This window comes from Pavona decussata, unplaced genomic scaffold (assembly GCF_977016875.1).
Source record: "Pavona decussata unplaced genomic scaffold, jaPavDecu1.1 SCAFFOLD_2, whole genome shotgun sequence".
Lineage (NCBI taxonomy): Eukaryota > Metazoa > Cnidaria > Anthozoa > Scleractinia > Agariciidae > Pavona > Pavona decussata.
In genome coordinates, this window is record NW_028145426.1 from 1,682,501 (window position 1) to 1,697,500 (window position 15,000).

At 39.2% G+C, this 15,000-nt stretch overlaps 1 protein-coding gene across 2 annotated transcripts in view; it reads left to right on the top strand.

The window, feature by feature from the left end:
- LOC146489939 (myb-binding protein 1A-like protein) overlaps window positions 1–12,638 on the top strand; it is a 33,775-nt gene extending 21,137 nt beyond the window's left edge. For both annotated transcript variants that reach the window (XM_085113018.1, XM_085113069.1), the window contains exons 23-38: window positions 771–941; window positions 1,409–1,523; window positions 2,504–2,537; window positions 3,240–3,297; window positions 3,764–3,880; window positions 4,326–4,401; window positions 5,045–5,094; window positions 5,797–5,865; window positions 6,492–6,562; window positions 6,949–7,000; window positions 7,522–7,590; window positions 8,997–9,038; window positions 9,130–9,192; window positions 9,377–9,484; window positions 10,601–10,725; window positions 10,926–12,638. In XM_085113018.1, the coding sequence (XP_084969144.1) occupies window positions 771–941; window positions 1,409–1,523; window positions 2,504–2,537; window positions 3,240–3,297; window positions 3,764–3,880; window positions 4,326–4,401; window positions 5,045–5,094; window positions 5,797–5,865; window positions 6,492–6,562; window positions 6,949–7,000; window positions 7,522–7,590; window positions 8,997–9,038; window positions 9,130–9,192; window positions 9,377–9,484; window positions 10,601–10,725; window positions 10,926–11,085 (1,380 nt within the window). In that variant the 3' untranslated portion in view covers window positions 11,086–12,638. The remainder of the gene's footprint in view (window positions 1–770; window positions 942–1,408; window positions 1,524–2,503; window positions 2,538–3,239; window positions 3,298–3,763; window positions 3,881–4,325; window positions 4,402–5,044; window positions 5,095–5,796; window positions 5,866–6,491; window positions 6,563–6,948; window positions 7,001–7,521; window positions 7,591–8,996; window positions 9,039–9,129; window positions 9,193–9,376; window positions 9,485–10,600; window positions 10,726–10,925) is intronic.
- The last annotated feature ends 2,362 nt before the right edge of the window (window positions 12,639–15,000 follow it).

Below are 15,000 nucleotides of genomic sequence, written 5' to 3' on the forward strand. Positions count from 1 at the left end.
TGGATAACATTGTAATGCAAATGAGAAAAATCAACAACAACAACAACAACAATTTATTATGAGAAAAGACAAATTACAATGTTGCATACCCACAGTTAGCAAGGGCTATTCGAGGTGGGTAGCATTTACAGTTGTTTGCACGCTCAAAAGGAACAGAAAATTAACAGCACAAAAATAGAAAGGATTCATTAAACAAAGAGAAAGAGAATTAAATAAGAAAATAATTAAATGAATAAATAAAACACCTAAATGACTAATTATTATTTAGAAAGCTAAATGCAAGCTAACGAAGTAGTGACATAAGATTGATACGAGTTACAGCGTTTATATCAACATACACCTCCTCAATCAACCGTGAAAAGGGCTATTGCACAAGATATAGAGATTGGCATGGCGTGGCATGGGGAAAATGACTGTAGTCACCATCGTTTGGCTTGGCAAGAAATTCGTTTACCTGCAACCTTTGGGCACCGACGCTTTAATTCTAAAAGTTAAAACGTCATGGATCATAAAATGTTAATAAATTTGTATGTAAGAAAAGCGAAAAAAGCGAAAAAAACAAAGGTTGTTATGTGGAAACAAGCATCTTTTTCTGGAACTAGTTTCTCTTCACTAAGTACTTCTCTGGTATCTATTCGTACTTATTCAGTTATCCACTGGAAGTTGGTGAAAAAAATCTAAGAACTGACCTTGTTAGGCACTGGTCTTAGATATTCAGAACAATAGTTTGCCTGCCTCTAAATAAATCTAATTTATATATGACATTTTAGGAGGCAGCCATTGGAACTAAAAGTGAAGACGAAGATGACGAGGATGATGATGATCAAGAGGAAGCGAACAGTTCAGACGATGAAGAGGACATTGGTGGAGAAGTTGATGAGGCATTCAGAGCCGAGGTACAAGCCGCTCTTGGCCCAGCCATGGTTGACATGGATAACGAGGTTGGTCGAAACAGATTTTAGTGTAAATAGTGGATTTCGGTCGGGATCGAGTTTAGTTGTTGACCTTTTTTGCAAATTGAAAATGAGGGAAAAACGACCGTAGACTTGACAAGATAGTGTCTACATAAGGTAAAGTGATCATTATGTACATCTATCCACTGATTGTAACCAGGCTCTTTTGAACGGGTATGCACAGAAATGAAGTTAAAATTTGTACAATGCACTTACAGGACACAACAGCTAGGGACCATCACCACGAACTAACTTGTTTGTGACAGAATCTATGAGGATCAAGCCGTCTAAAGGCTAGAAAAAATCGGTACTTCATACATTACATTAATTATGTGTGGTTTTTGCTCCTTTCTCCACAAAAGCCCTGTCCCATGTATCTTGTTTCCATACTACACAAGCTGTTGTCGATTTTTAAATTCCTTGTTCAGATGAGAATGGTGTTTAAACTTTTGTAGGAAAGCAGCAGTGACGAAGACTTGGATGACGAAGCCATGATGAAGCTCGATGATGCTCTTGCTGCTGTTTTTAAGACTCGGTTGCAAGCCAAAAAGGAAAAGGACAAGAAGAAAGGTCAGGGTTAATGTAGTGCCATAAGGTGTGCTATACCCTACAAACCATATACCTTCACCCGGACATCAGAGTGATCACTACAAGAGAATGATGAATCAATAGAAGCACTTGTCTCTTAAGCAATTTAAGACAATGAGTAATAATGTGTACGTGTGCGTGACCCTATTATTGCATTCTTCTTCTTCCAAGTATGGCTGCCCTGTCTTTCTTGTCCCTTCGTGGTTTTTCGGGCAGCCAGTACCTCATTTTTACTCTCACTAAAAACACTTGTAATGTAGCGAATGTTGTTGTACGTCAGTCAGCTTGAATGCCAATTGTGTTACAGTCAACCCAGGTCACGCGTGAGCGATATTTTTGAAATTTGAACGGAGTTTTGAAATTTACATGTCAGTTTTGAAAATCCCCAACGAGATTTCAGAGTTCCCGTATAAATTTCCCTAGCTTATTGACGGTATAAAGCTATGAATGTTTCTTTACATTGCAAAATTGAATATTTCAAGAATAACAATTGTTTCTCAAGTATTTTATATCTTTTTTTCATTTAATGCGTCTTTTTCGGAACGATTTCCAGAGAAATGTCCAACATTCCATTCACACGTCTGACATTACAAAGAGAAATTCGAATGTTCATTTCATTCTTGGAAATACTGTTCCCGCGTGACCTGGATTGACTGTAACAGAATTAGTGAAATAGGTGTTTGGAAGTTCGCAGCTTTGTTGGTCTGTTATCGATTCTTGTACCCTTTGGTAACTGGCTGCCGTTCGGAGTGAAATTCTTTATAAGTGTTGCTGAATTTTTAGCGCTCATAATTTTCATTCCATCAAAACGAAACGTTTCAAACTTTATTAAAGTAACTATTATTTTTGTCAAATCTTCATTTTCAACCATTGGATTCCGAGTGGAGAAGTTGTTCTTTTGTCTAATAAATAGGAATGTTTCTTCTTAAGCATTTTTATTAATTGTGTTTTCCCTCCGACAGATGCCACAAAGATCATTGTTCATTTCAAGTTGAGGTAGTTATCATCAAGATTTTAGTTTAACTTGTTTTCATTCACTAGACGCAAGGCATGCATGCTGAAGAGCACTGCGTTCTTTTCGTTCAAAGACAGATGAAATACACTCGATTGACACAAACGTTGTCGGGTAATAGTTATAAACCATGAATGATAAGACCCAACAGCTTTTTGGGAACCGTTTTAACCGTAAACTTATTTGCAGTACGTGCGTTTCTTAGGGCTTACAATTTGCATATTTCTCGCGGACAGAGAGAGGAGGAACCATGAAATACGCGCAAGCTTATTAGATCACCCGATAATATTTCATCAGGCCGCATCGTTTACGATTTATTCATACAGTACTTTGCACAGGACAACGTGTCTTCAATGGACTGTATACTAGCCAACATGGTCTTGTTTATGTCAGCTAACATTGATTCAGTTTTATTTACTTATCAATAACGGTTCTTCCAACATACTTTTACCCTGTAGTTGTGAATTTGGCTTTCCCATACCCCTGGTATAAAATTACCTTTTAAAAACATTTTCAACGAGAGCGAGATGAAATCCTTGGCTAACTTTTGATCGCGAATTAATGTAAATCGTCTTTCGAACGATGGGGCCGAAGACTAACGATTCCTTGGTAGATTTATCTGCCACCATAGGGTCAAGAAATGTTCTCTTAATATATAGACAATTTGACTGTTTTTCTTTTCCCAGGGTTCTAGATCTAATCGAGATTTTCATTAAGAAGCAATCTTCCAATCCTCTCATTCTGGTGAGTAAAAGTCAGTTGTAAAGTGTTCATTTTATGCTTTGGATTATCGCGTTTTAAGTTCAGCAGTTGCTTGCAGCAGTTCATTTGAAATCGTTGGTGTATCAAGAAGAAATATTGTCACAAAAATATTTTTGTGACCACATTATGGAAAAAGATCAAAGGGACTTCAAGCGTATCATATTTTGGACATCTCTGGAATACCATCGGTTTGATAGGACAGAAATAATCGAAGAACCCTCATGAAGACTTATCAAACGTGCTGGGCCTAACTCATCTAACTAGTCGACCTCTTCGGACATCATGATATTGTCTTTTATGTGAAAAAAAAAATGCTACCTACCTTGGATTACCCATGGCTTCAATGCTACCCTTAGGGTAAACGTGTGCTATAAAGCGGCGTAATTGGCATACCTGTTGATGATTCCTTTCTTCTCTTTTTTTTTTTCTTTTTTTTTTTCTCATCCAGGAATTGATTAATCCGTTGCTTGACGTGGCCTGGTCATCACTTAATTCTAAGGATTTCCGCACGTTGGGCGAAAGAGCTCAAGGGCTGTTTAAAAACAAGTTATGCACATCTAAAGAGGTGATCTGTCAGACAATAATTCTAGGCACAGGGGGCCTTGTTCAGTATTCTCTTTTTTTCTTGGATCTCTTTATTTTGTTCAGAGGTTTGCTGCTAGTAGCAGCGCTATTTCTCAATCAAGCTGTGTACTATCATTATTCAGTATTTTTTATCTATCTTGAATTGGAAAAAAGTCTTGAAGGTAGATCGACACTTATTTGAACAAGGAAGCATTATCAGTATTATCAATTTAAATTTAAGCTATTGTAAGTTTTTTGCAGATGCCAACTGCTATAACCATACGCCACTGAAGCCTGCATACGTTTTCTATTTCCTAAACTGAACAGCAATAGCTTCGTGGGACAATCCTATGGAACGTGGAGTGTCTAGAAGCCAAGCATTCATTAATAAGATATTGTGACATTGTACATCAGGAGATTCTCAAAAATCCTGCGTTCTTTTTTAGCTCCCTCCAACGTCCTCCCTTGATCCCAGTGATGTTCATGATAAAATTGAACACTTGGTCCAAAAAGCTACGTCAGGTTAGTAAATTTAACAATCTTGATTTATGTTGTTGTTGTTGTTGGTGGTGGTGGTGGTGGTGGTGGTAGTGCTGCTGCTGCTGCTGCTGCTGCTGTTGCTGGATTGCAATTTCCTGTATTTTGATTCAAGTTCGGTCAGGAATTCAAATTTCAGTAGACCTGCACCTTTCAAAAGCTCTATTTTCACTCGATCCTTATAACCTGAAGCTGCATTGCTTTTAGGGTTGGGAGCATTGTTCTGTGTTCGTTCTTTTGTCTTCTCGACCAACCATGTAAGACGTTGCAAACGTCTCAAATTTGGTGTTTACACCCTTTCTTTACACGTATAACTGGAAGCAAGAAATATGTTCTCATTCTTAAAAGGTAATTATCATCATCATATCTAGAAAATAGGAACACCTAATGAGAAACATTGGTGAATTCTTCCCTGTGGAAAAAAGGTTTTACCACATGTAAATGCATTCCTACAAGACTGAAAGACAACTTTGCCGTGATTTTACCAACTAGAGTAGTTGCAGAGAAAGCTGCCATCTTTCACTCAATTCGTGTATCTTGTTGTAAATGCTGCTATTATTCACACTCATTTACATTTTATATTTGTCTTCTTTGTCTCCTTTATTTTCTCCTTTCATTTTACTGCCAGCTCCTTCCATCGTGATTGTGTCGCTCATAACACGCGGCTGTTTATACTTGGTAAGACGAATTTGCAAACTTTGAACATTTCCAACCTTTAAACACCAAACGTCTTAGAGGCGTTACATATAATGTGGCTGATATCATATGTTTTACCCCTAGAACTTGGTGTTTGGTGTTTTTAGCTACATTTTGAAAGTTCCTTTTTTAATTCTTTAGATGGTCATTCTTGAACTTTAAAGTCAACAAAGTTCATTTTCGATATCATGAGCCCCTTCCCACGAAAAGGGGTTGTAAAAGGTTTGTTTGCCAAAAGGAAACAAAAGATTTAGAGAATTAAGTTAAGTGTTACTCCAAAATCTATTTCACGGGTAGTGAAAGTACTCCTTCTGAAGTATTTGTTTTCTTTTCATCTAAATTCTTTCTTTTTGCCTCCCGCCTTACATTTTATGTCTGATAGATCTTAACAAATAAATGAGGAGGTTAGTTTCTAAAGAAGCTGCAGTGTTACGTCTGTGGGGAGTGGACGTAACACTACAGGGTAAGGTAATTTGCCTACCGTAAAGAGATTCGAGTGCTGAGGTTTCGAGCGATATCCCTTCGTCAGAGCGAAGGTAGATGGATTGATTCGCTCTAACGAAGGGCTAACGCTCGAAATATCAGCACTTGAATCTCTTTACGGTGGCCAAATAGCCTTATCAACTCTGGTAATAAAACCATACATTTGATAGATCTTGACGCTGACTAATCCACTATCCACAGGTACGTGTATTAAGAGGTTCACATCCACAGGAATCTGATGTTTTGCAACAAGACAGGGATGCAACGAAAGTACGTAAAACATCTGCTCACAAAGATATGATTTCTTCGGTATCAGTAGAGTGAATTCGCTAAAAAAAAGTCAGTACAATTACAAATTTTCATAAAGAAGGTTCTCGGCATACCATATTTTTCGATTTCATAAAACTAAGAGAACAACTTTCAGTTTAAACGAAGGAGGACGGACGGTTATTTGAAGGGAGTCCAGAATACCTTGTGTTCAGAAAAGCATTAACAAAAGCTTTTGTTACCGAAAGAGTATGTTCTGCTGTTCGAAGAGCGATTCCAATCGCTGTTTATAACAGCAGCTTGTCTCAGGACCATGACTCAATGACATCACGTTCAGGGTGAACTTTTTCCCCTTGCTTCAAACGAGTTTTCTACGCCCTTTAAAAGAAGCACTGAAAACACCTGTAGAGATTTATTATTAATGTATTAATAATACTTATTTATATTCAAAACCGAATTGTGAGAAGTACATTGTGATTTTCGTCGTTGTGGATTCTACGTCCGGTTTGAGCTTCTTGTGATATCTACATTTTTTTTCCACTGACTTTCACGCGCTCCGTATTTTCTAGTGCCACTATGCTTTTATTTACAATGCATTTGCATGACTTTAGTTTACATTCTCTTTACAGGTGAGCCTGCTGAATGCTCAAAAGGTGGGAGCAATTTTTAAAAAGGCTCTCAAGGACTTCATGGAAAAGAGGTGCAAAGCACATTCCTTACCTTAACAAAGCGAGTTATTTTGTAATGGTATTCATCTCTGACAATTGACCGACCACAGTCACAGAAGCTAGAAAGCAAAAATTATTTTTAGTTAGTGGTACCAAATATTAATGTTTTTCCAATTAGCAAAACAAGACATTTCGGGAAAGTAAATGAAATGAAAAGTTTACGTAAATAAAAGTGACATGTGCATGCACATCCCAATCAATTTGTATCCAATTTTTGTCCAGCATTACTCTCTCTGTATTTTTCTCATAAATTCCTAATGGCATTAAAACTTAAATTGGAAAGAAGGTGCATTTGCACCGAGACTTGAAGAGTTAGAGATATACTTCATTGGCACCGTTTGTCTCTTTGTCATTCTAGAAGCACGCATCTTCACCCAGTACTCTTCACGGAATTGATCAGCCGTTTTCCGGTGAGTGAGTATTTTATGCGTTTCTCATCATTTATAAAGGCTCCACTGGTTGATTACATGCAGGACGCCTACATAAGCATAACTGTAAGCTCAAGCACATAATGAATAACGACAAGCGCAAGAAAAAGGACTTGTGTGTGTAACTGTTTAGGTTTTTGAGTGGTTCGTTGCTCTCCTTCCATTTAAACTGGGAAACCACAGTCATAAGCTGAAGCACGAGTCTTGACCAAAAACAGAGTCTGCTAAATTGAACTTTTGTCATGCAATAGTGATCATAAATTTAAGAAACTGCCCGTATATGAAACCGTGTGTTGTTCTTTTCACTCGTGTAGATATCCTTGTGTTTGTACTTGCGCTTACTTTTACACTGACTTCGTATGTAGTCACCAGCCTTAACCTCCACGTATAACAGACCTTGCCCCATTCATGGAAGATGGATTCCTGTTTTGGACAAACAGAGAGCGCACTTATTTTTGTAGCCATTTTTTTTTTCAGTGTATTCCTTTCTTTTTTTCCTTTAGCATCTTGGTTGGCATTTGGCTCCAGACTTGGCGAAGTACCTTGAATCTGCAGTAAACACCTTCAGGAAGGTAATTTTTCTTTAACCTCAGAAGAGACGAAACTTGTTCCCATCCTAGTGCAGCTTTCTACTTTTTAGTTGATTTAACAAAGACTTCCTTATTTTGATTTTTTATAGCTTCCTTTCCATCAAACCAAATCCAACGTCATCAATTTTATTAACAGAGCAACCCGCCGAGCACGGAAACCACATGTAACGCATCCAATTGCCCCTCCTTAAAATCGGTTTTAATTGTAGCTTTCTTTTGAAAATTCTGAAAAACGGAGAGCTAACACTGGTTGTTTTTGTTTTTGTTGTTGTCGTCGTCGTCGTCGTCGTCGTCGTCGTCGTTGGTTTATAATTAGTTTAAGTTTAAGTTTAATAATGCTTTGCCATGCTAGTATATGTACAATAAAAATGAAATTACAAAAGATATAAAAAGCGCATGACCGGAGAATAATTGGGGGAAACTAAACTCCCATACAAAGAATATTCTCCAATATTAAACATCTATAAAAATTGAAAAAAAAAAAAAAAAATTAAATGTGGCCCAAAACTAGTCTGAAATGCCAGCCGTCTCCTCTCCCTAACCCACAGGGGGCGCGGGAGAGAGAGACGGCTGGCATTTCAGACTAGTTTTGGGCCACATTTAATTTTTTTTTTTTTTTTTTTTTTTTTTTCAATTTTTATAGATGTTTAATATTGGAGAATATTCTTTGTATGGGAGTTAAGTTTCCCCCCCTGTGGGTTAGGGGGAGGAGACAGCTGACATTTCAGACTAGCCCAAAACTAGCTTAATTAAATTACCTACTAAAATTGATACTAAAAGTTATGAAGTAAAATTTACAAACGGCCCAAAGCTAACCTAACGAGTTACACCTGATTTAAAATTGACACAAATGATCGAAAAGATAGGATTTAAAACTGCTTAATGAAGATGCATGCATAATATTTGATGGAATACTATTCCAGTCTGTTATGTAGCGATTAAAAAATGAAAATTTAAAGTAATTCGTACGTGTCTTCTTAGGTCTTATCTTGAAATTATGGCTCCTACGCGTTTTCGCTAATACATTAAAATAAAAAAACATATGAGGATCTATGTCACAGTCTCCGAAAATAATCTTCTACATTTGCACTAAGCAGATAAACTTCCTTCGTGACTCAAGCGAAGGCCATTTCAAGACCCCAAGTCTTTCTCTGATCAGCAAATGACTCGAGTAGCTCGCCTCTGTATCGACTCTATACTTTTGATGTGCTTCACTAAATACGGATTCCAGACCTGACAACCATTTGGCTGCATTGGTTGCAGATTAAGAAAAGAAAAGTCAAATCTAGAAAAATGCGAAGCACAACGTGTACCTCTTTGTTACTAGGGTTTCACATAAACACCTTTTGATTACCAACACGCAACTAACGTTTGTGTTTGTACTTTAGAGCCAAGCTTGTACGATGCTGTTGCAGTTGATGTCCCAAAAAGTGAGTGTCAAGTGAATATGTAATCATGTGGCGTTACTGCTTTGTGAGCTGTTTATGGTGCAACCATGTAACTCTTTTACCTTTTTACCAGACAACAGAGCATTCGCAACACATCAAAGATATTGTCCCCACCTTGCAAACAACGCTGAGTTCGGTGAGTTCATCAGTGTCTACGTTTGTTGATATTGCCATGGATTTGACACATTTACCTTACCTACTGGCCATTATGTGGAATTGAGGTGCATAATTCCAAAGGCCTGCGGTAAAAGGAGCAAAGTTAAGTAAAAATTCTTCTGAATTGACGATTCTAAGTGGATTATTTTTCGTTTTCTTTCCAGCTCATGACCACGGCTTCCGCGTCTGACACAGAATTGAAAGTGAAGCAGCTTCGAGAATTACTGAAACTTACAGCCAAGCTTATTAACGAAGCAAAAAAGACAGAGGAGGTAGTATTTGATTTTTCTTTGATAAATTGCATTCGTTAATTTTCAACGCGTGCGTTTATAGCTTTAAGCTACCAGGTTTCCTTTCAGTAAACTTAGAGACCAATAAAACCACGTTTAGGGCTAACCGCAAACCGCTAGCTGGCAGTCATGTGATTACTGCTTACCTTCACATTGGTGGTTGTTTTTGGACGTTTTTAACCGAAGAAGCTGGATTTTCATGACAGTGACGTGTGTAATTTGCCTTCTCTATGCCCTGGAGTTTGCGTTATCCCACGTATGAGTTTATATATACAATACAACTAATTATCTTTCATTTCATGTGAACTAAAACAGTAATAGGGCAATAATTTTTTATTTTCTTGTGGCTGAAACGCCAACGCTAAGCATCAAAGACATTGAGCATGAAGTTATGCACCTGGCGTGCGTTTCTCGACCCTCCCGAAAAGATTTCGAATCCGAAAAACTATTCTACATGCACGAAATTCGTTACCAAAAATTCAATTTTTAATAATTTTGAAAGGAAAAAACATTTAAAGTTTTCCAAGATTAAGAAACACATTGAGTTAGTTTGTGAGCAACCGGCAATCTGTAGAAAAGGGATAAGAAGATTACTTGTCGGACCCGAAAGCTCTTTGGCAGCTGCAGAGGATCCGGTTTCAATTGATTAGTGGTAGTTTTTCGTGCAAACAAATCCAGTGTAGTTTTTTTTATCTTAAGTTGTAAAGTGTTCAACGTTTTAGCTTTTAAAATTATTAAAAATCAAAATCGAATTTCTGGCAAAGAACACTGTGCCTATAACATAGTTTATCGGGACCCAGAAACTTTCTAGACTTTTCAAGAATGCACGACAGAGCCGAACGAAAGCAGCCAAATCGGTTTGAATTTTCCCGTAAACCGAGAACCGTGCAAGGTTAACACATTTTTTCAGCCATTTGATGTCAGTAGCTGTAATTAATTTGTCGTTTCTTTTGCCAATAACCGGTAAAATGTTCCAGCCTGGCTAGTTTAAACTAGCAGCTGTAGCATTTCGACAGATAGTCGCTACTCTCCGCACGTAACACTGAAAGTTTATTGAAACAGTAATGTTTGTAATGCTTAGGTTTCTTTTTCATTCAGGTCTTCGCCTTGTTGAAAACCGATAAACTCAAGGAAGCAGTGACGCTAATCCAAGGGAGTGCGTTAATTAAAAAGGCGCCTGACATCAAGAGTATTTGTAACACAATCCACTCAAGCTTGTCACGGTCAGTATCTTACATATAGATGTCGTTCTTGTTGGAAGCAAAGCATTTTAGGTCCATGTGCGTTAGTATTAGCCCAGTCCTTTCTTTCCTCTTCCCTTTTGAATCGATGTCAATATGCGAACAAAGATTAAACGCTTAACAGACTTCTTAAATGTTCTCTTTCCTTATTAAATTGATTTATTGTTTGATTTTTTTTCCAGGCCTGCTGACGGACGGGAAGTCAAACAAAAAACCTCAAAACGAAAACGAGAAGAAAAACAACCTTTAATTGAAGAAAGCGCCCCAGAACAAAATGGTGGGGATTGTATTCAGGAAAACAGTCATAGAGCAAAGAAAACGAAAAAGAAAAAGAAGAATTGAAAAGAAGTAAATTTCCCGCTCAGATAATACAATCTTAAACGTATCGGACTCTGACTTGAGAAACGTTAAAACAATGCTTCTCATAAACTTATAAAAGACTGATTTTCGGCCGAAACGTCTTTTATAAGTCTATGATAAGCTTTGTTTTAACGTTTTTCAAGTCAGAGTGCGGCACTTTTAAGATTGTATTATGTCCATTCCTGGCTGCAATTTTAGTATTTTTCATTCCCACTGAGATGTCACATATCTTAACGATTACCGCTTTTAGTCTATCAAAGGTCAAACGAAGTACGTTTTTTGTTTTGTTATTGTTGTTTGTTTTGGTTTTGTTTTCTTCCCTCGCCCGCCGACCCATTCTTTCTCCATTCACCTTAACTTTAAGATATAAACAATTTATACCGCAAGGATCACACTACAAAGATCCATGGTATACGCATGCGCACAGACATATTACCCGGGCAGTGGCAGCCATGGACAGCTGTTTCGACCTTGTTAGGCCTCATCAGGATGTCATAGCCGTCAGGCACCAAAACCTGATAATTGACTGAAAATTAAACTGCGTGCTCTTAATCGTTTCATTCCCATGCTCCGTCTAGATTATAATTGCATGCGATATTAAGAAAATAAATTTCAATATTGTAAAGGCAAAAGTACTCAAAAGTCCATTTTGGAAACACAATCTTTTCTCTGAAAAAGCATTAAAATTAATTATACACCAATATTATCGGTCCGTCCACCCATCCGTTTACCACCCATTCATTCAATCCTTCCATGTTCAGTTTAAATAATACAAAACTCACCACGCATTTGCGTTTCTGTATTTGTTCCCATTCAGTTATTACACAACCGGCTAAAATTAAGAATTGAACCATGAAAATTGTAGACTGCAAACGTATTTTTCATATCGCTGTCCACTGTCCAATTTGACTTAAATCTCGTATGGTGTACCCTTCTTCACAGTTTCCAAACAGAGTACTGTTACTTCGATTAGTAAACTACAAAGAGACGGGGGGAACATGAAGACGGAATTCGGTGTAATGGAGCCCACAAAGGGATTGTGTAACTTGCCGCACACAAGTTCTTTAATTGCGAAAGGTGCTATCTGCATCTTTCTCCACCTTACGATCAGTTTTCGTGAAAGCAATAATGGGCAGCCGTCGTAACCCAAAGTTTGTTGCTCCGATCGACCAAGATATAGGGCCAGTTGTTAGTTCGTCGCACGCTCTTCAATTAAAAGGCATGCAATGTCACTTGTGCTTTTACTATCTAATTCCTATTGGCGTTACCATGGTACACTTTTCAACATGCGCACGGTCCAGCGTCCATAAAATGACGTGTGCAACTCGAGACAAACTCAGGTTTCCGTCACTTAATGTTAATTTGTACAAACTAGTTCAAAGAAGCAAATTTTCATTGACAATTTTAGATGAAACTTTCTCGTATAGGCCAAACCATTGTGGCGTGTTTGTAAACAGCTGATAAGAACCTTTGCTTTTCAGTACAGCGCATTGAGATAATTTTGTAATCAATCACAAATAAAACCTGTTTTCCGCGTACCATTTTTCGATACTTTGTTGTCACTATGTTATGAAATAATTGGTTCATACTTTTAGCTGTGCGTATATCGAGTTATGGATACACTTGGGAAGTTTGAAGAGTTGATCTCCCAACTTGCCGCGTGCATCCATAACTCGATAATATTGTTTAACAAAGCATGCAGCTAGATAACAGTATTGAGACAAAGTAAACAGACAACAAGGTGGCGTAATTGGGGGACACATCCCCGTGGCAGGTTAATACGACTTCGGGTTATGTGCGCAAAACAAACGTAAGCCTCACTTACCTCCCCACTAACGTGGTGTAGGACAAGAGTATTGGCAGAGCCTTTCTTATCTCCCCAGCACCATACGGGCTGGATCGGACAAGATAAAGGCAAAGGTATGAGATGGCAAGATACGAGCAATGCCAAGAGCTTGAGGGAAGTCGCAACGCAGACTTAACCGCCACAGATGCATGCATTATTCTGGGAGCTTTGGAATGGTCCGAGTTTATGATGGCGACAACGCTCTCATTATCGCACCAAAACTGAAGGCGTTTCCCCGAAAAATGGGGGTAGCAGAGTGCACAGGCAAGTACAATAGGAAAGAGTTCCTGCCATTCGATACTAATCCCCTTGCGTTTGTCAATGAGCATGTGAGGGGGCCAACGCCCTTGGAACCATTTACCATTAACATACCCCCCAAACCCGATGGTGCTGGCAGCATCGGTGTACAATTCGAGGTCAGGGGTAGAAGTTACAAAAGAGTCTAGGAAAAAGGAGCGCCCATTCCATTTAGCGAGAAAAGCTTTCCACATGGTGATATCCCGAAAAAATTCCTTGTTTTGGACGAATATGGTGAAAACGGCTGGAAGCCCCTCTAGTAAGATTAATCATGCGTTGTAGGAAAGTCCTTCATGGGACAGCAACTTTACAAGCGAACTGCAGGGTACCGATAAGGGATTGGAGCTCCACCAACCGGGCTGAGCGGCGATTGGCGAAAGAATCAAGGAGCTGTCTGATTCTGGTCAATTTATCGTCGGCCATGCGATTACTATCAAGGACGATACCCATGAATTCTAAAACCTTTAGGAGGGTACTAAAGCTCCCCAAGCAAGCCAGTTTCGTGGGTTCAGCGATAAAAAAGTCATCCAAGATGTGAATTACGTGTCTCAAACCATAGTTATGCTTTAGGATCCATTCCAAGGCATCAGAAATCTGATTAAATAAAAAGGGAGCACTACGGAGCCCAAATGGGAGGTAAAGATCTACGTAGTAGTGGGATTGCCAGTAAATACCCAGAAGGTTCCAGTCGGCAGGGTGAATTGGCATAAGGCGAAAGGCGGATTTGAGATCTGTCTTGGCCATGAATGCCCCAGGGCCCAAGGAGCGCAAAATTTGTACCGCATCGTCCACCCGTACATACTGAAGGGAATAGGGGTCTTTTGGAATGTGATCGTTTATGCTGTCACCCTCAGGGTAAGAGAGGTGATAGATGGTTCGACACTCTGAGGAGTGTTTCTTGGGGACCACGCCTATGGGATGACACTGGAAATCCGGGAGTGGTGGGGAAGGGAAGGGGCCCGCGACTCTATCCAACTGCATTTCCTTGTTAAGGTTTGCTGAGACAACCTCTGGATGTTGAGACGCGGAGAGCAAGTTGCGTGACACCCGGGTTTGTTGAGGGCCAAGGTAACCTATGCGAGCACCATACCGGAGGGCATTAGCTAAATTATTAACAAAAGAGCGATCAGGGTGATTAACTAATTCTAGTACTAAGTTATCTACAAGTAAGGGAGTGGACACTGTGGGTCTCTGGTTCTGCTGGCGCTGTGACACTTTACTTTTTGCTGCGGTCGCTGGGACTGGCGGTCTTGGTGCTGCTGCTGGCTGACTGTCTGGAACTGCGGCAGTTGAAGGCGGCGTGTGTGTTGGAACCACACCGGCGGCAGTTATGAGGGAAGTAGCAGGACTGGCGCTGACAGCCGGAGGGCTTGTTGAAGTCAAAGCAGACCAGGGCTGGGCGGCGGGGCTTTCTGCTGGGGTCCTGATTGGGACAGTCATCGCTATGGTGGTAGGGGCTAGAGCACACAGAACAATGTGGCTTAGCAAGACCAGAGAAGGTGACGGTCCAAATTCAAGATCGATTTTGTCCCAGGGGAGGCTAAGATCGTATGCGGTACGCCGTCTAAACTGTTCGTCATAAGACCAATAATCAATAATCAATCAATAAATCTTTGTTTAAACACGGTAAAATCCATCAGGAGTATAAAAATTAGAAATAACCTAACTATCCTAAACAAAATTCAAAACCTGACTACAACTAATCTAACTAAAACCTGTTTTTCATGAATGCCGTATGTAACATTAAAAATGAA